Source organism: Hyperolius riggenbachi, chromosome 5 (genome assembly GCF_040937935.1).
Source record: "Hyperolius riggenbachi isolate aHypRig1 chromosome 5, aHypRig1.pri, whole genome shotgun sequence".
Lineage (NCBI taxonomy): Eukaryota > Metazoa > Chordata > Amphibia > Anura > Hyperoliidae > Hyperolius > Hyperolius riggenbachi.
The window spans coordinates 347,137,326-347,158,372 of NC_090650.1; the positions used below are offsets into that span (position 1 = coordinate 347,137,326).

The window sequence follows — 21,047 nt, forward strand, 5'->3', positions numbered from 1 at the left end:
CCCTTTTGTGTCTTGGAAATCATTATACATTTTATTCATCATGATACTTTTATCACTGCTATTATCAATTCTGTGTTTTATATTCTGTATTTTGTATCGTTTTGTATTTTGTCACCAATTATTTATTTTGAATATTGGTGTACACCAGGGGTTTCAAACTCAATTTACCTGGGGGGCCGCAGGAGGCAAAGTCAGGATGAGGCTGGGCCGCATAAGGAATTTCACAATCGCGGCGCATCGCCGTCTCTTTCCGCCCCTCTCACGCTTCCTTCACAGAGAGGGGCGGGGAGAGGCGGCGATCCGTGCGGCGATTGACGTCAGGAGGGGCAGAGCTGAAGCTGAAAGCTCTGCCCCTTCCAGGAAATGCCGGCGGATTGCCCCCTGGGCGATTTGGGGGCTCTGCAGCCCTCGTTTAGCGGTGGGGATGCGGCGGATTACTTGGGAGCACTGAAGCAAACTATAAGGAAGCTTTTGCCGGCGAGGGCCACAAAATATTGTATCGAGGGCCGCAAATGGCCCGCGGGCCGCGAGTTTGAGACCCCTGGTGTACACAATTGTCTGTATTATTATGTACTCCATGTTCGTTTCTTACTTTGTACAGCACCACGGAATATGTTGGCGCTTTATAAATCAATAATAATAATAGTCAATAATAATTATGATTTTCCATTGTAAATACCCTGTTCAAAGATTGTATCTGATGAAAAAAATGTAATGCTAATGGGCACCTTTAGGTGCATATTAATGAGGTGCTTTGATTGAATGGAGTACATTCTTCATGTGTTACAGTATATACAAATCAGGTGGATTATTTTTAAGAAGAAATATACTCATGCAATTCCATTAGTACTTATAATCAGCTGTACTTGCTACTACATACCAGCCATTCTAGATACATGAGTAGCCAAAGGGTGATGGGAGAACCAGTTTATACATCTTTGACTTGCAATTCTTGATGGCAGTATAACACCACATACAGTACAAAACCCATTTATTACTCTCAACTTTGTTCACACTAGTGTGACATGATGTAGTGAACCATATAGCAAAGTATAGCAAACTATGGCATCATGTATAGCCAGGCACTGCATGTTGTGTGCTTTTTATATTTGAATAAACCCTACATTTTCTTTTTAATCTGCTTAGTGTTCAATTGAACCTGTAGACAAATCCTGTACTGTAAAAGCAATAAAAAAAAAATGATGCTGTTGTTTTTAATCCCATATAATAAAACCCTAATGTCCCTGCGTCTGTCCCTGTGTCAGTGCTTTTTTGCACTGCGCATTTGCAGGGACAGACGCAGAGACACTGTGGAGAGCCGGAGGAGGATGGGGCCAGAAGGGGCGGGCGTGCATGTGTGTGCACGGCGGGCGCGTGTGTCAGGCAGGCGCACGCGACGTGTGCGCGATGGGCGCACAGCGGTATTAGTGACAGACCTAGCCCGTTTTTAAACGGGTTAAGTCCCTAGTTACTATATATCTATCTTACATTTTACATTTACTATATAGCTATCTTACCTTGCCTTTGTATTGCATTTTTTAACAGGTATATATTAAGACTTCAGAGTTGAATCATGACATATTCCCCTCCCTTTGTCCATTCTGAGCTGCTTGCATTGGTCAACTGACACTGTCATGAGTCATGTGATAATGATCATTGGATTAGTAGGCAAGATAAACTCTACTGAAGATAATCTTCTTCTATATTGTTTCTGAAGCAATTGTATGTGTTGCCTTTCTGCCTCACCTCTGCAACCTTCAATTCAATTTTTTAATCAGTTTAGAAAATGCATATTACACAGTGACTTAATGCAACTGCTCATTCCCCTGAGCTCCAGTGGGACTGATCCACTATTTTACGACTAACTTTCAATTAACCTTGTGTAGCTCTTCTTGAGAAAGGGAGAGACTGTAAGCTCATGTGTGGAAAGTATGTATTCTTATTTGCAACCACATTATATTTCTTACTTCATTTTAAGGTTTTTGACTAGTCCATCTCCTCATGGTGAATTCTCAGGTATTTTTTTCTGTACAAAAGTACGTACTGAGCAACAGTTGCTTAGTCTAAACTGCCAAAATAGTGTGCAGATAAGTAGGGCTCTTAGTCGTGTACTGCAATGCATACAGGAATAATCCACGTAAGTGTGCCAACATTTTTCCTTTTCTACCTTTTGTTTTCTTATCATATTCCTTTCTTTTTTCAACCATTTTTATTTTTGATCTGTTTTTTTTAATTCTGGTTAACCTCAGACCCACTCTGCTGCTCCAGTAGTGGGTTAGAGTGTGTGATCTCAGTTTCAATGTACATTTCGCTCTTATTTATGCTCTTATATTTGCCTTCACATACAGCTTTACTGTATTTTGATGTTTTTACAGAACAATGTTTTTTAAGCAAGAGAAAGATTAAATTAAATCAACCAGCCCTTTTTAATAAGATAACATAATAAACAGCTTGAGACTTTTTTCATCAAAAAATTGAGTATTCCTTTAAAATTGGATTGTATACACAGCAAAATACAAAGCAAAAGTGAAAATGTCTTTCCCTCACAATATCTGCAATAATGCTCTGGAAGGTAACAGCTGCTTTATAATGACAATCACTAGCTGAGTTTGTGTTTCTACTTTTCAAACAAATTCAATTAGCTCCGGCACTTGAAAACCCTCAAGGCAGTAAAAGAAGATGATACTCAGATTCTTTAATCTAACGTTCACTCTCAAATTGTCTGAACTGTGTTTTATATTCATGACTTGAACAAAATACTAATAATTTAAGAAACACCTAGTACTACTAAAGTACTATTAGGACTTGATTTAAGAAGTTTATAATCAGGAAAACCCCGTAACAGTAGAATTACTAAGTAAAAAAGCCTCTGTCTGTACCCACTTGTTGGTAAGTATTTTGCTTAAAACCAATGTTTTAATCCACATTTATTTTCCAATTTGTTTCTTCTTCTTTTCTCCGATTCTTCATCTGTAATTCTTCTATCTTGAGTGCAGAATGCCGCCCCTTCCCCCCACTATCCTCACCTGTTACTTTTCCTTTCAACACTGACTGGGAACCTCAGCATCCTCCTTTTAACTGGACCTGAAATGTATGCAGCCCTATTTGAATTTTCTGCCAAGGATTCCAATTGGTCTAGACTCATGGACCAAAGGGATACTGTGGTGATTAACTTAAATGTTCTGGGGTAAGAGATCCCAGTAAGTGTTTACACACGTCACAACAAAAGAATTGCAGATGAGTAGATAAATAAAAAACTGGGAAATACATATGGTTTATTTGGAGAAAGATGGACATCAAAGGACCAAGAAAACACAAAAGAGAAGACACAGAAGCCAATAATGCAATATGGCACAGTATTGAGAGATGGTTAGAGTAAAGGGGATCACTAACACTCACCAATATGGCATGTGGAGGAATTCCCATCACGGCTCAAGTAAATGAGGTTCCTCACTGGTTCTTAGGAAGGCCCCCTAAAAGGACTAGACTAAAAAATGACCTTCCAACAGAGGTGTGAACAGCAATACTGAAGGTGGAGATAAAGTATATAAAACAAACAGTTTAATTAAGAGGGAAAGGCAGTAGTTGGCTTACCTCTGCTGAAGAATAGTATACATTACGACTTCAAAGCAATTCAAACAATTTTTGAGCAGTAACATTTTTGAATTGCTTTAAAGTTGTATTGGCTACTATTCTTCTGGAGAGGTAAATAAACTTCTTCCTCTCGCCCGTAAACTGATTGTATTTGTTTTATATACTTGTGGGTGCCTCCACCTTCAGTATTACACATGGTTCTTGATGTTGTATCTTAATAAAATACTCCCTTGATGGTGTTTTTCTAAATAAAACCCTCAATAGTGTAATTTTTTTGAAGTTACATTTAGAAATTTCAAATGTAGTTATTTGTTATTCCTTCTAAATGCAATTCTTGAGCTACCTTTATTAATGGATTGTTTTTTTTTTGTTTTTTTTGGTGGGGGAAGCAGGACAGGATGGGGTTGTAATAAGTAGGGCAGGGCCAGAATCTCTTGTTTATGTTCTGAAAGCTACAGTCTCTGGTCCATTTTAGACACACAATAATCCATTGGGCCTTCTTTACTTTTAAGGTGGTTAGTATCAAAACTGGAGCCTACATCCTCACTAACATTCATAAACAAGCCATGCCTTAGAGTTTTATCACAGTGGTCTGCCAGCTACTGTTACTGAAGAAAGCTGACACTGCAATCCATTAGACATACCTTGCTCCTGCTGCTGTCTGGTTGTCTGCTGTGGGTAGTAAAGCTGGGCCAGGTAGTATATGCCTCCTTGCTGCCATTGATATAGGCCTCGTGCAACACTTGAGAAGATCTTCCTTGTAGTGGCACATTTTGTCTTCCCTCTTCCCCCTTTCGTAGTGGGATGCAATTGGTCAATTTAGCACATATTCAAGAAAGTTGCAGTAGTTTCATGGTGAGGCCTCCCAAACAAATGCAGGAGCTGATGGGCCATTGAACTTTCAGGTCACATTCTTCACACATATAATTTCATAATGCTATTTATAAATATGGTGTAGACACATTGTGCTGTATCACTTCATTGCTATACAGTAGAACCAGGAGCTGTGTCACAACCGTGTGCAACTGCATCTGCAGGTGTTTGCCCAGCATTCCAATGCATGTCTATTACAGTAGTTCAGCAACTGAATCATGTGACACCCACTGCATGCGACATTTGAGAAGTGTAATTAAACACCTGTGCAACCACTGATATAATTATATTTACAAATTCTTCCTTAAAAATGTATGGCTGGGGGAGAAGTAAAGGATCGATAATTGTACAGATGTACAGATGTTAGAGACCAGGAAATGTGTTCAAGCAAAAGGTTCTGGTAAGGTTATCAGTATAGTTATAGTTAGGAAAGAGATATGGTAAGACTTATGTGTGTTATGGTCGCCCGGTCAGTTGGGTGCATGGTGATCTGTATGGCGGCTCTCCCTTCTGCGGCTAAAATACCGAGCGGCATTAATTACTATTCCCCCTCCGAGTTGTAGCATCTCAGAGGGTGGTTGTAGCAACTCGGAGGGTGAAGTAAGAATTACACTGTTTATACCACTGCGCGGCCAAAGACGTAATAACATTACATCTATGCCGGCATACAGGTGGAGCCCAGCAGGGGAAATAATGCGTGCTGAAGTGACCTGCTTAGATGGTATGTGGCTTTTATCAAAGGGTGATTGTGTGATGATTTAATTTTACTCATTTTATGTTTATTCTTTATTTATAGGAATTGCATTTTTTCTTGGGGTAATGCCAAATTATCTAGCAATGGCTCTGTCCATGCTTGTCCAAATTCTAAATCTTCTACATGATGCACCTGAAAGGCACTCACAGAACATGAAGAATACATGGCATGAAGCCCTATTACAGCTTGGTTTTGCTGGAGCTGATTGAAAAGCAACCTCTACCCTGAACTGCAACTGCCCCTTTCCTTTAAGACTAGTTACACACCAGGACATTGCGTTTAGGGGACGTTATAGGGCACGTGCCCTTAACGCAACGCCTGGTGCTCTCTGCTGTGGACGTCAGAGTGAGCCGTGTTGTGCAGCTCACTCTGGCGTCCGTGATGCCGTGATGCGTACTCTTGGACGCATGCGGCATCACGTGGTCCCGCCCGGCCAATCGCCGCACAGAGCGGCCGCTCCAGGAAGTAAACACTGCACGTCACTGAGTGCAGTGAATATTAATTAGCCATGTGCCCGGCCGCTCTCCCCTCCTCCCCAACATGACTGAGTATGTGCAAACAGTCTAACGCGGCTTAGCCGCGTAGAACGCACAGCATGAAGCACTTTGCTGCGTTACAATGTAACGCAACGTGGGCAGTGTGAACAGCCCACTTGTGTTACATTGCTGTGCGTTGGGGGATCGTTACAGGCTGCACTAACGTGCGCCTGTAACGTCCTTGTGTGCAAGAAGCCTTAGTCTACCTGAAAAAGACATGCTGCTCTTATGTGTTGAATATATGAGAAACATAGTCTAGCTACTAAGATGTCTGTGCTGGATTTTGTTTTTTCCTTAACAGTGGTAGCATTAACGTGTTGTTGTCACAAGTAAGGCACAAAAGAAATGACATTCTTTACAACTAGGATGGCTGTTTGACTACAACTGTATGCAAACTAATTTGTTGTGACAAGTCGGACTGATAGAAAATTACAGCACCCTAATAACTGACCGATATTCACTGCCTTGATCAGTGCTGATAGTTAAAGGGTTACTAAAGACTAAAAAAAACAGTTTAATTTACCTGGGGCTTCCTGCAGCTCCCTGGAGTCATGCTGTATCCGCGCCATACTTCCAAAACCCTACAGCAAGCAGCGACAACCCCCAAAGCTGTCCAGTTACGGTCAGAGGTTACAGCGCATATGCAGCCCTGAGCTGCACACACCCTGATCACATTCCTGTTTCCGGGAGCATTTTCCCATACTGTGCATGCACAGAATGCTGCCGTGCACTGAGATGTGGTAAGGAGGCGCATGGCCGTCCAGCTTTGCAGGGGTTACAGCTGCTGGCCGGAGGGTCTCGGAAAGGGTTCTGTGGGCACAGGATGACTCCAGGGGGCAGCAAGAAGCCTCAGATAAGTTAAACTGATTTTTTTTACCCTTTCTAGACTTCCTTTAAGGTTCCAAAACCAACAAGGCCAAGCTGTCTATTCCAATCTGACACATATACCACAGCAGCAAAGTTGCAAACAATCCTGTGCACAGCAAAGTAAGCTGTAACAACAGATACAAGGATTTCTCAAACTAAGGAGAGCCAGTACAGCGGGCAATACCTACTGTATATCTGTGTTCTTGAATTAGTGTTTATAAGCCTGGGAGCCTACAATTATAAAAGGTTTAGCTCGACATTTAAAATGAATCATTTCCATTCATCATCATGGGTCACTCCACACTGTTAATTGCAACGAGTAAAGAATATTACATTTCAATACTCCTTTATAATCATACCAGGACGCTGTGACAATAAAAATATCTAAAGCAGCAAAGTAAAACTGTACAATAATTAAAATGCTTTCAGAATGCGACTACTGTACAGTGCATTGGAAAATAAGCTACAAAGTGTTAATCAACATGTTTACATTCAGCTTTAATGAAAATCTAGTGACCACACTTTCAGGTTTGTTGTTAGGGAACACAGTTTTCAGAAAATCCATATTTATGCAAATATATTCTATCATTACTCAAACTGCATAATTGTATGCAAATGTAATATGCACATATGTTGCAAATAAACTGCAACTGCTAAAATAGTTGTGGACAATGTGGAACAAGATTCCCACTATGCATATATAGTAGGCAATAAATATTCCCATGGACAGGCACTCAACTACATAAAAAATAAATACAAAAATCTCCTCCTCCAGTCTATTTTCCTTACACTGAGATATTAAGAGGAGAAATATACAGAAAATAGTGTGCATATACAGTATGTAGGCTGTAGATTTCTTATAAATACTTAATATCTCTTATACATAAATTATACCGTATAAGCTTAAAATATAACTTTTTGGATTTTACTTTGACAATGAATCCTTTGCAAAGAAAAATCTATACAGCTATCTACAGAAAACCATCAAGTGGTAGCATTGCTACTGACAACTAGACTACAAAAAACCCTCTGCCTCCATCTAGAGTCTCAATTTCACTACCCAAACTGTAAGTTTACAAGGCTAAGGACCACCCCCTAGTGTTTCCTGTTTCTGTTATACTTTATCAAAGAACATTTACTAGCATTGGTAATATTTCAACCTATACATTGACTATGTTGCTTTGTGTACTTGTGATTCTGGATGTCTTTGACTGTACTTTGTGTTGAACTACACATGTATTTATGCACCCCACTATTGACAGTTTTGTACTATAGGCAGAGGTACAGAAAGGCTTTAACACTATTTTATTTTATTTAATTTATAAAGCACCAACATATTACGCAGGGCTGGACATTAGTTAGACTATAAACTGTAATTAATAATACCATAGAATGTTTGAATGTTTGTGAAATTTTGGAAGTACTTGTTTTAAAGTGACACCGAAGTGAAAAAAACGTATGATATAATGAATGTATTGTATGTGTAGTACAGATAATGAATAGATCATTAGTAGCAAAGAAAAAAAGTCTCATATTTATTTTCAGTTATATAACTTTTTTTAATCATCATTTTTTGCATAATTCTCTAATATTTGCAGTTTACAACCTACACTCTGCATTTAAACTATGACACAGAGCAGAGCTAATGACACTTTGAACTTCTCCACAGTAAAATCTTATCTGAAGTTGTCTGTCACTGCTTCCTTGATGTATAAGTGCTTCAGAAAATAGCCCTGTAGCTGACCCATGTTTGGTTCAAGAGCTCAGAGAAGATCTTTTGCACAGATAACACGTGAAATTTCTTAACTCTTCTTGTGCTGCAAACAAAATTAGACTCATATCTTTGCTATGCCTATTCTATTTCTTAGCTGTACTACACATACAAGTCATTATATCATACGTTTATTTTCCCTTCAGATTCCTTTTAAGTGGTATTGATTTGGGTACGTTTTGTTATGTGTTTTTTGTCATCTACTGGTATCCAAGTTGTTTACTTTTTATAATACAGAAAAACATTCTGTTCTCCTTGTTATTGCACACAAATACTTTGTGTTCTAAGATGGCAATAATATATTATTCTAGAAGATATCTGGCATGTTTGGACAGTACCCATAGAAAATTCCCCTATTCCGCTGTAAACCAGCTGGATGCTGCTTTAATATATGAAATACAGCACATCATGATCATGCAATAAAGTATTTTATTTCTCTAAAATGTACATCTTAAGCCTGATGAGATGACAACAAAGCTTTACGTAATACAAGTGGATTTACCTCTGGTATGTTCTTGTAAAATAAGAGATTGTAGTAAAAATGTGAAAATATTGTAATAGGATGAAACTGTGATTAGGAATACTGTTACATATATATTTCATGTCATTGAAAGTAATGAGAAACTGAAAGAGGAATCAATACACCGGATAGTATATTGCTATAAACATTCCTGGATGAACCTTTTACAAACATGTCACTATAGTAATCAATACAATAAAAGACTGCAGCACAGGTATAACATGATACATATTTCTCTGTGATGAAAAAGCATTCACCATGTAATGTTTAGTTGAGAGCATTACACGGAACAGATTTCATTCGATCTGCAGTATCTCTATCCTTATTTACAGATGAATGAGCATATTGTATCTCCTTATGGGTGTCCAAAAAGTATTTAATAGATTTGGCTGGTGATTTAATGTACAAAAAATACAAACTACCAGTAATAAAGTTTTAGTAATTTAATATGCATCATTATTTTGGGTGTTCCCCAATAAAGTGCTTTTTTACAAGTTCAGAGCTTCTTATGCTGGTGCCATGAAAGGCACCCCAAGTGATGCATGTGGCCAAACAGTGCTGTTCAATCAATCAGTGTGTGTGGTAGATTTCTGCTAAAATCTATTGAAACTGAGTTTACCACAAAGGAGAAGAACCTATCACTATCCAATCAAATTCAAATCAGATAAGGATCAATCTCCTTGACATTTTGGGCCACAAGGCCATTTTCTGTATAAGGCTCTGTAGACTCATGCCTATAGGCACCTGATGATGGAAAGGCAGCTCACTCCCCTCCCCCAGTGCCTCTCTCCCTCCTTCCCTATTCAGAGTCCAGAGCAAAACTTAAATGAGAGACACACAGCTGTTTGCATTCCATTGACGAGATCCCCCTTCAGCCGGAGGCACCTGTAGCTGCCTAATACTTGCGGTCACCTTTAGCTACTTAATACTATGTGTACCTCTGGCTACCTCATACTTAGGAGCGCCTAAGGGTCTACCTATGCCAGCCAAAACAAGTAGGGGAGAGGCAGCTGGACCACCCAGCATACATGCGGGTTTGTGGATTTGTGGAGGGCAAAGTCTAGGGTGCCAAAACATCTGTACTTATAGGCTCCTGCGATGTAAATCTTTGCCTCCAGAGGGACCATCAGCTGCTTCTCCATACTAGTATGTTTCTTTTTTTAACTCTAATACTTTAATAAATGTACAATAAAGTATAAATATAGATCTATGGCTAAGTATAACTATAACATAAATGGAGCCTGTTCCCCTTGAATCACAGCATCCATTCTGACTCCAATCCTCGCTAAAGCTTTTTCTAGTCTTCTAACACAATCTTCCTTAAAATAGTATAAGTATCTTAATGTGCAATTTGTAACGTGCATCCCGCTGCTCTGTTTTCATGCCGATAAATTCCAGATAAAAACTTTCCCTATAAAGCATTCACTAGATCCCAGCTTGTTTCTCCTTTCTAATTAAAACATTCTGTGACATGAGCAGCTTAAAATGATTAACTTGTCTGCAGTTACAAATCCAAATAAGCGGCACCTGTAAAGAGTTTATTCCTAAAGGTAAAAACAACTGTTTAAGGAGGATCATGCTGGCAAAACAGCTGCTTACACGCTGGAGAGGCAACAAGGTAATATTTTACAGCAAACACCAGCTCGGTGCCTTTTTTCCTCACTATCAGCCCTAACTCATTAAGTGGCAAAAAGGCTTAAATGCTGTGTTGATAAATTATGATAATTCGTGATTGCGGCAGTTATGGATAGTGCCACTCATTTGCAATGCAGCTCTTTGAATTTGTTTAATTACAGTTTGAAACAAGGCATAGAAGATTAATTAACCCACCTGGCTTGCTGGCACATAGTCCTGGTTTGGCTCTGACATACTCATGTACATGTTATCGCCGTCAAACTGCAATATAAAATAATAGTAATAATGTTTAGTGAAGATACACTTTTTTTCCCTCTAAGTCATCCAACAACTCATCAAAAAACGTTATACGTCACTCAAAACATGACAAGAAAAAAGTATTATTTTTGTGGTTTTTGTATTTTATTGTGATACTCGTTGAACGGGCATGTCAGTGATTTGTGGTAATTAGTTCAGTAGTAATTATACCAAGCAAGCGATAAATGAATGGTTTCCTTTCATCCACAATCTGTTACCAAACAAAATGGATCAGTGTGTGTATACCATGTATAGATATTGCTGCTGGGCCTAATGAAGTGCTAAATAAATTGCATAGTTTCTCAGGGGAGAAGGCAAAGAGTAGATTAGTTACAAAATGCATAATGATGTATTCCACTGTCTTCTCTTATTAAGACAATGTATTTCTTAATACTGATTTGTAAATCAAATAAATACAAGTGTCACGCAAGATTACAGTGAAGGGAGAGGACATTTATTTAGAGCGCCATGCTATTCATCCATGAAGCATGGCTTTGTCTAATAAGAATAGGGGAACAGGGAATAGAGTTTGTTTTATAAGGCAAGGCATATGACATCACCCTTTCCCGCACTACATTAGTCATGTATGAATGATAGACCAGAGTGATGTGATCAGAGGTGTAGCTAAAAGCCACATGGTCTTGGTGCAAAAGCTGTACAGGAGCCCCCTAATCTAATTTATAAAACCATGCAAGGGATTTGCACAGCTCATGGCTGCTACTTTTCCATAGACTGGAGTAATCTTTGCTTTTCAAAAAACCTTATCAGGCCTACTAGAAAATCATCTAAAGAGAACACTTGCTATATTATTATTCTTGATGTATAAAGTGCCAACATATTCCATCCATGGCGCTGTACAAAGTAAAACAAACATGGGGTACATAATAATACAGACAATGGTATACATCAAATATAGACACTGGTACAAAATACAGAATTGTTATTTACAGTGATAAAAGTCACACGATGAATTAAAGGTATAACAAATTGCAAGACAAAAAGGGGTGAGAGAGTCCCGTCCTTTTGAGTGGACAATCTAAAGGAGTAGGGGGGAAACGTGAGGTGGGGTAGTATTAGTATACAGTATTCATGCCTAGAGGCAGTGAGTTTTTAGGTTGTCTAGTAAAGAGTACAACTTGGCCATCGGTTGATATGAGAATAGCTTAAGTTTAACGTGGAACTGAAAGAAAAAAACAAAAACAAAGTGTTTCACTTACCTGGGGCTTCTGCTACCCCTTGCAGCCTTCCTGTCCCGCACCAGTCCTCCACGATCCTTCGTTCCCCTGACACTAGCTAGTTTCATTACCGGCGATGTGGGAACTGCGCCTACGGGCCCTGGCCTATACGTATCTTTGCGCTATTAGCGCAAGCCGCTATTGCAGGCGGGAACGCAAAGAAATATACATGTGGATTGGACACACAGGCGCCCTCGACAAGTCGATGGTACGACAGTAACAAAACTATCTGGCGGCAGGAGAACGGAGGATCATGGAGGACCGATATGGGACAGGAAAGCTGCAACTGGCTGGCAGAAGCCCCAGGTAAGTGAAACACTTTTTTAAAATTTTCTTTCAGTTCCGCTTTAAAGCGGATCCGAGATGAAAAACTAACTATAACAAGTAACTTGTCTATATATCTTATCTAAAGTTTAGACAGCAAATCTAGCTCCAAACAGCTTTAATAGAACATGATTATTTTTTCCTGTGATACAATGACAGCAGCCATGTTGTTTGTAAACATTACACAGAGGCAGGCTTATCTGCATCTTAAGCAAAAAAAACCTAATCCCCCTCCTCCTCCCTCCTCCCCTCTGCCTCTGAAATCTCTGGCTAGTAATACCTCCCTCTCCTCCTGCCCAGACTGAGCTCCCATCAGCCCTTGCTACTGTATGAAAGTGCCTTGGCTCTCTGAAAACCTGTGGGCGTGGCTTGTTTAGTTTATAGGGAATTAGAATATTAAAATCAAAACAATAAAGTATTTGGCTTGAGGAATGCCCTATAAACAATAGGAAAGGAACACAATTATGCAATGTGTAAAAGTTCAACTCGGATCCACTTTAAGTGAATGCTTGTTGGAAAACGTGAGTTTTGAGGGAGCATTTAAAGATTTCAAAGGCTGTAGAGTGACGGATATATTGTGGAAGGGGATTGCTTTATCCTGTATAGAGTGTATTGTGCATACTCAGCTGAGCAATACATGTGATAGTGCTGCAGTGTCATGTTCTTATGGACCATTACAGCAATTTCCATCCCTATGGATACATTCTTTTAATGGTTGTTTTCTCTTTCCTCATTTCCAATGCTGACTTCCAGGCAAGCAGTACACAACAGTGCAATACAAATGAAATGTTTATGGAATTCCGTCTATTGTGGCTGAGGAAAGTAGACTAATCTAATGTAAAGCAAGAATTAACAATTTTTTTCCCAAACACTCAAGTGTCCACTGAACCACGAAGTGGAAGTCATGCTAGCAAATAAAAGCCACTTGCTTCTGATCAATTAGCCAATTGTTCTGTTAATAAGTCAGCTGCCAGCTTACTGATTACAAGCTAGTGGCTTTCAATTACTAGCATGACTAAAGCCTCGTACACATGCTAAACTAAAGTCATCTGAAATGTCCAACAAACTACAGATTTCACAGAACTGGATGACAATCGTGGGCAAAAATGTAGCCAAACAACAATGACTGACATCCGACGGGTCAATGCAGACAACTGTTGGGCAGATATCATGCAGTCGGCCATGTGTGTACAATGTTGTTTGAACGACATTGTTCTACTGAATGCAAACATGTTGTGTATAATGTAATTTCTACTTGCCCACACAGTATTTAAATGGGTTGATCTTTTGCAATATCGGTGAGAAGAAACGACAAGTCATTGGGAACCGCATTATAAAAAAGAAACCAGATACTTGCCTAAGGAGAGGGAAGGCCCTGGGTCCTAGTGAGCCTTCCCTCTCCTCTGCCGGTGTCCTCGGTGCAGCGCTGGCACCCCCGTTTAAATCCCCCGCCTTGGGGGAGTTCGGAAGTCTTCGGGAGCTGAGTCATCCCGAAGACAGGCTGCTCCATACTGTGCATGTGCGACTGCGCAATAGAGGGCGCTCGTCTGTGCGTAGTATGGAGTGGCCCGTCTTCGGGAGTGCTTGAACTCCCGAAGACTTTTCGAAGTCACCTTCACCGGCGGAAGAAGAAGTATTTCAGCAATTTAGTCAAATACTGCTCCGGGGGACAGCGCTGCACCGCAGGCACCGGGAGAGGAGAGGGAAGGCTCATTAGGACCCAGAGCCTTCCCTCTCCTTAGGTAAGTATCCGGTTTCTTTTTTTATTAAGCGGTTCCCAATGACTTTAAAGTCATTTCCATGACATTGGTCATCTGTTTTCTATGACTTTTGTTAGGCATATGGACAGACCTTTACACTTTCCATGGATTAAAGGTTTGAATGTTAGAATAATTTTCTATTTACTGCTTGTTTCTACATCTTACAAATAAACTACTCAAGGTAAAAGTAGCCTGGCTATATAACTAACTGATTTTTCACTTTGGTGTCAATAGGCATATTGACATTTTGAGATATAATAAAAATATGAAGAGTAATTATGACTTAACAGCATATTCAGAGACACTTGCATCATCTAGGGCTTTGCATGTGTTAAATGTTGGATACTGAGAGTGACTAGGTTTATCACTTGCAATGAAACTTTGAAAGAAAGTGGCAAGTTTCCATATACATTCCATTTACTCAAATACTATTGTGTACAAAGCCTTCTACATAAGAAGGGAGAAACACGCACACGTTCTCACAAGCCATTGTCATCTCCAGCTCTAGTCAACCTTTATTCACAAAGAAACAGGGCTTAGTGGTCTCAATTGCATCCCCAGTGGATATCTGTCAAGTTTCTTCTCTGCCTTTGTTCACCGAAACAAATCACAGATTTGCTAGAAAAGTGACAAACATGAAACAGAGCTCTTCTCTCCTTCAGCGTGCTTAGTCACTATTGTAACAAAAAGCCTGGGAAAATGCACAGGGCTATTGTGCTTTCCATACACACCACCAAAAAAATTGAAAAACTGATGCTTGCAGTGGTGACATCTTTATAGAAAATGTTCTGCCTGAGGTAGTACGATCATACTGGCGTTGATGATATCACTTATTTTAATGTTTCCATCTGCTTAAGTATTATTTGCCATCACACCTGCCAGGAGCTATCAGCACAGATCCTTTTTCCTGTTCATTATCAATAGAAGATTAAGAAATCCCTGATGGTTGCCGTGTAAATGTAGTTAAAGTAGCCAAGCAAGCATTTGTTTTAACTCTGTTTCCGACTAATGAGTGCAATCAAACCTATTTAATTGCAGGTCTCATTTGCCATGGCTGCTAATGATTTGATAATTAGAAAGAAAAGTTTATGCCCTTTTTTTCATTTCGCCCATTTATATTTGACGACTAGCAAATGTATGCCTGTTGAGCATTGCGCTGGTTGTAGGATAGGTTGCAGTGGGAAGATTAGTACAGACATGGGTATAGGCAAGTTTGAGAATGGTAAAAGTAGGAAGGAGTATAGATATCGTATAAAGCAGTAACTGTATACGGGAAAAAAGGTGGTGGTAATTAAAGGAATACTGTCGATACCCAAGTGTTCTAAAATGACAGTGTGCAAATAATGTCTAAGTAGCTGTGTAAACATTTTCCTACTTTTCATGTTAAATATCAGAGGCAAAAGCTGTAATTTATTGAGGGTAGGATTTAGCTATATTGGGACAAATCAATTGCAGAACGGGTGTCTGCTTCAATGCACAGCCAGAGTTACATATCAGACTACAGAAAGCAAATATCAAACATATCAAACTCTGAAAGCAAAAACAGTATGAAAAGCTGTGGCAATTAGTTACATTTCCTCTGCTCTCTTCAGACACGTCAGTCAGAAACACAGGACACGGGAGCTGCAGCTGTTGGGAGCTCTCTTCTCTGTCACACACAGAGCTACACATAGAGTTAACTGATCAAGTGTGAGGGGAATTTCCCCTCTCCTCATTGCTCAGTCAGCCGTCAGTTTTGACGTCAGTAAAGTTTGAAATTATTTTGATAACAGTAAACAAAGAAGTTGCTACTAAAATGTATACTCCAGTACTTAGCAGCACTTCCCAAACAATTCCTGTGTCAATTGAAAAAAAAATATGTGAATCGATAGTATTCCTTTAAGAAAAGCATTAGTGGATGGTGTTTAATGTAATGTTAACCAGGGCTGTGGAGTCAGTAGAAAAATCATCTGACTCCAACTCAGACTCCGGCTGCTCAGTTTTTGAAACCACCGACTCCATCTCCGACTCCGGGTACCCATAAAGGCTCCGACTCCGACTCCTCGACTCAGACTCCTTAGTCTAATACTTACCAGAACAAAGGATTTTGTACAAAAATCTTCTGACTCCCACTCCTGACTCCGACTCCTCAGTTTATGAAACCACTGACTCCAACTTCAGGTACCCAAAATTGCTCCAACTTGACTCCCGACTCCACAGCCCTGATGTTAACACTCATATTGTACTTCTCTCCTGTTTGACTTAAAGTACTTGAGAGCTGCAGCCACTAGAGGTACACTCAGTAGGCCACCTTGGAGCATTAAAGTGAACCTGAGGTGAGAGTGATATGGTGGCTGCCATATTTGTTTCCTTTTAAACAATACCAGTTGCCTGGCAGCCCTGTTGGTCTATTTGGCTGCCGAAGTGCTTGAATCACACACCTAAAACAAGCATGCAGCTGATCTTGTCAGATCTGACAATATTGTCAGAAACACCTGACCTGCATTATGCTTGTTCACGGTCTATGAAAGTATTAGAAGCAGAGGATCAGCAGGGCAGCCAGGCAACTGGTATTGCTTAAAAGGAAATAAATATGGCAGCCTCCATAGAACTCTCACCTTGAGTTCACTTTAAGGAGTCTCTCTAAAAAACTGTTTACCAACCAGGGTTCGCACCCTAGTCTCAACCATCATCAAAGTTTTCCAGTTCCCTATCCATCTCCTTTGCAACACAGACCCCATTTAAAGTGTAGAAAAAGTATGTTTATTAAGTTGGTATAGACTGAGCATGTGTAACATATGACATCATATGGGTGAAACTTAACAAAAATGTCAGCCATGACTATATGTGTATTGTGATTGACTGCAATAATAGCACAGGCTTGGAAATAATAGGAGAGATGTGATGATTGGGTAGGAGTGTGTGTCTGGCTTATACAAAATAAAGGCATGTTGATTAGGTAATAATGTAATTATACACATAGAAGAATCTGGGTGGGAGCTGGGGGTGGGGGAGGAGCCAAAGTGTTTTGGGGCAGTGGTAAGTATGGCGATAATGTCACAAATGATGTTGCAGTATTTGAGTTTTTTTTTATTTCTTAATGGTGGAGCCAGTAGTGATTTCCTGCCCCATCTCCTGTACATCTCTGGTGTGCAGCATGTGGCGTTCCTGCCAGTCTTTATCATGTATTTTTTCCTGTGTCAGTAAGGAGTCTTGCAGAATGACCCCTTACAGACTAGACTTTGCAAACAAGTAAGTAACCTTTTGCATTCAGGTATTTGCCTCAATTCACTAAGCAGTTTCGACTAGTCTTCCGAGTTTTTAGTCTACTGATGGTTTGGTGTAATGTTTTAGACCTGTTTTTAGACCTGGTCTAAAACATTCAGTAATTAGGTCGGTAAAGCAGGTGAAATGATCAAAAGATGCAATTCACAAAGGCAAACAAGGAGTAACAACGCCCACTTTTTCTGACAGAGATTAGACCAGCTGATTTCTTTCAGTCATAGCTGTTTGTTTGTGAATTGCATCTTTTGATCATTTCCCCTGCTTTACCAACCTAATTACCGGATGTTTTAGACCAGGTCTAAAAACAGGTCTAAAACATTTGGTAATTATTAGTGAATTTCCTTTTGATGCGACTGATTTACACCAAACCATCAGTAGACTGAAAAACATCAGTAGACTAGTCTAAACTGCTTAGTGAATTGAGGCCATTGTGGGAGTGAGTGGTGGTATACAACCACAGGGAATGTAGCAATAAAGCGATTGTGCCTCCATGTTACCAGATAATCAACAATCAAGCACATAAGAAACTGACGTGGGCACCAATCACATGAAGCTTTCATTTATTCCCAATGATAAAGCGAGGTTGCCAAGCAAGATGGCAGCTAATGTCCAGTTGTTATACATCACGCATCTGGGTATTGCAGCCACACACAGAGATTAAGCAGTTGACAATTGTTTTGTGTGCAATGCTCCATGATGGGGAGAAAGCTCCAAGCTTTCCTTCCACCAGGGAGCAGAGTGAGGAAGAGCAATCCCTGTGAAACAAACCTTGAGTTATCATTGGGAATAAATGAAAGCTTCATGGCAGTTTATTATGTACTTGACCCATACTGACTATGGTCTAGCTCCAGCCTTTATTCAGCGCTTATATTGTAAGTGATTTTGTCTATGTCACTGCTAAGCTGTTACCCTTCAGATCTATGTGTATTTGTTCTACTATAGTACTGAAGGCACTTGAGAGCTGCAGCTACTAAATGCACACACAGTAGACCATCCTAAAGTCTTGCCTTAGGATTCCTTATTCAACAGATACTAACTCCAGCCAGAAACCTGCTCTCTTATGCCTGAGTTAGTGTCCTTAACCACTTGTATACTATCCAGTCACTGCTCATTTGCAGCACAGAAAGGAGGTGATGTTAGACTGTGGGTGGAAAGTTAAAGCCAGGATGTGGTTGGTTATAGTAGCATACACTAGCATTTGAAAATAGGAAAAAGTTTCATTTTAGCCTTACCATTGTTGCTTTTGAGCCTTTTTGTAGTTATTGACAAGAAATCCTCTGCCCTCCGGCCCAACATACCGCCACCAACTGCAGCTATGTACGCATTATTTAACAAATAGCTTGGAGCAGAATATCTGCTGTGGTCATTGGGCAGCAGTACAGTAAAAGACTCATTTTAGCCTTGCCATTGTTGCTTTTGAGCCTTTTTGTAGTTATTGACAAGAAATCCTCTGCCCTCCGGCCCAACACACCGCCACCAACTGCAGCTATGTAAGCATTATTTAACAAATAGCTTGGAGCAGAATATCTGCTGTGGTCATTGGGCAGCAGTACAGTAAAAGACTCTACACAAACATCTACTGATTGCGCTGCAACCCCTTCCTCACACCTGTGTTTATATGGAGTTTGCACAGCAGTTCTACTGAAATTTACTGAGGGAGTAAACTACCAACTACCATATGCTGCAAGAAATATCTTAGAATGAAGGAGCCACAACAATTTTGAGGAATGTCCCACAACCATCTATTGCCACTGACTCTGCTAAAGAGTCAGAGCACGGCGGTGGTGACCTATCAGCACTTGGTAGTCTGTTAGCTGCTTAGGAGTCATGACTTACGAATGCTTAAAGAGAATCTGTAAGGAAAAAGGTACCCCTATGGGGTGCTTGCCTTGGGAGAAGGAACCCTCTGGATCCTAATGAGGCTCCTCCCGTCCTCCTCCGTCCCTCCGTTCCAGCGCTGTCGGCCGCCTAAAATTTGGTTGTCGGGCTCCAGGATCACAACAATCCTGTGAGAGCCACGCACAGGTGCAGTAGCGTCTTTTGTTCGGGCTTAGGCGGAAATACCCAAGCTCAATTGGGTCCGTTTCACCGTGTAGGCACGTGGTGTTTGCGCCTGCGCCATAGTGGGGTTCTGATCGGGCCGCCTGACTCCAAAAGAAAGCTGCTACTATGTGTTGACACGAGGCACTCACAGGATTGTTATGATCCTCACCGTCAATATTTAGCGGCAGACAGCGCTGGAATGGAGGGACGGAGGAGGATGGTTGAAGCCTCCTTAGGATCCAGAGGCTTCCCCTTTCTGAGGTAAGTACCCTATATGAGCACTTTTTTCCTTACAGATTCTCTTTAAAACAATCCACATCAAGGGGGCCTAAGAGGCCTAAACCTAATTGTAATTAGGTGGAAACAATACTCGTTTCTGATACTGAAAACTACAAAAGTAACTTGTCTTCTTTAGCTTATTTTTCCTCCTGACCTAATGTTAATTGGCACAGAAGAAAACATATTATCCTTCTGCTATAACTTTAATTTTCCATAGCTTGGATCGGAAATTCTAGTTAAAGCAGTAACAAGCCGGGTTTGGGTTAATTTTTACGATCATTGAAGGAAAAAAGTTGTGGGGAAAAAAAAAGAAGCCGCTATCTATTAAAAATCAACCACATCTTATCTGTCTAATGAAACTAGAAATCTGAATCTTTGCTATGGGCAATCTGCTCCACTTTCACTCCCATTTTAAAAGAGAATATAGAACTTTGCTGCCCTGAGTAGTAATAAATCATAAATATCTGTCACTCAAAGTGCTTAGCCAAAATGGTTACAAAACATAATGAACATGAAAAGAAAGTTTATAAATTCATTCACATATCGCAGGATTTATGGGATCCATGGAAAGGGAACTTGCATTACTCAAAAGTAAATAAAAAATAAAAAATAAACAAGCACTCTTTGAAGTTAATGTATTTCACACATCATAAACTATAGTAAATTACATTTTACTAAATTACAAGCAGAAGTGGAATGCGAAAGAACAATGTTCTGTTATATTGGATGTGTGAGATGTCATTTGAGCCTTAGTACTTTATGATGATTGTAAACTGAATATATTAAATGTAATGTTTCCATAATAGAGAAAACGATAAACTTTTTAAGAGTGATTTCACCTTTGTATGAATGAATTTATCTTTGTCTTGTACATGCCTGCTGCGGATTAAGCAAACTGCTTTACAAACTTCGTTTATTGTGTGTTTTTGTTTGCATTTACCTCAACACAGGAAGTTGGTTATTTTTTTTATGCCATACGTTATGTGACAGTTATTCGGAAGGGGTCAGCACAGTGCAAACCACAAAATAGAACATTTGTCCAGAAGGACAGAAAAAGTAATAAAACATTTTCCTATCTGGAGAACTTAACAGTGGAAAAATGGAGCATGCCTCAGCAAACAGACCAAACAATGAAATTAAAATTCTTCAAATAAAGAAAGCAGCCTGGCATAAAGCAATGTCACTGCGGTAATAATGATTTAAACCCTACCTTTTAAAATTGACTTATTCTTAAGTGTATTAAAAACGTCTTAAAGCCCAAATAATACCACTAGTGAACAAGGCAAATTCTACTA

General features: G+C 39.8%; 1 protein-coding gene across 2 annotated transcripts in view; it reads right to left on the bottom strand.

The window, feature by feature from the left end:
- The window catches only part of TOX (thymocyte selection associated high mobility group box), a 390,770-nt gene that overhangs the window by 197,310 nt on the left and 172,413 nt on the right, over nucleotides 1–21,047 (bottom strand). The window contains exons 2-3 of one of the 2 annotated variants that reach the window (XM_068237427.1): nucleotides 10,746–10,811; nucleotides 4,239–4,385 (exon numbers count right to left, since the gene is read on the bottom strand). In XM_068237427.1, the coding sequence (XP_068093528.1) occupies nucleotides 4,239–4,385; nucleotides 10,746–10,811 (213 nt within the window). The remainder of the gene's footprint in view (nucleotides 1–4,238; nucleotides 4,386–10,745; nucleotides 10,812–21,047) is intronic. The other variant, XM_068237428.1, reaches the window with a different exon arrangement.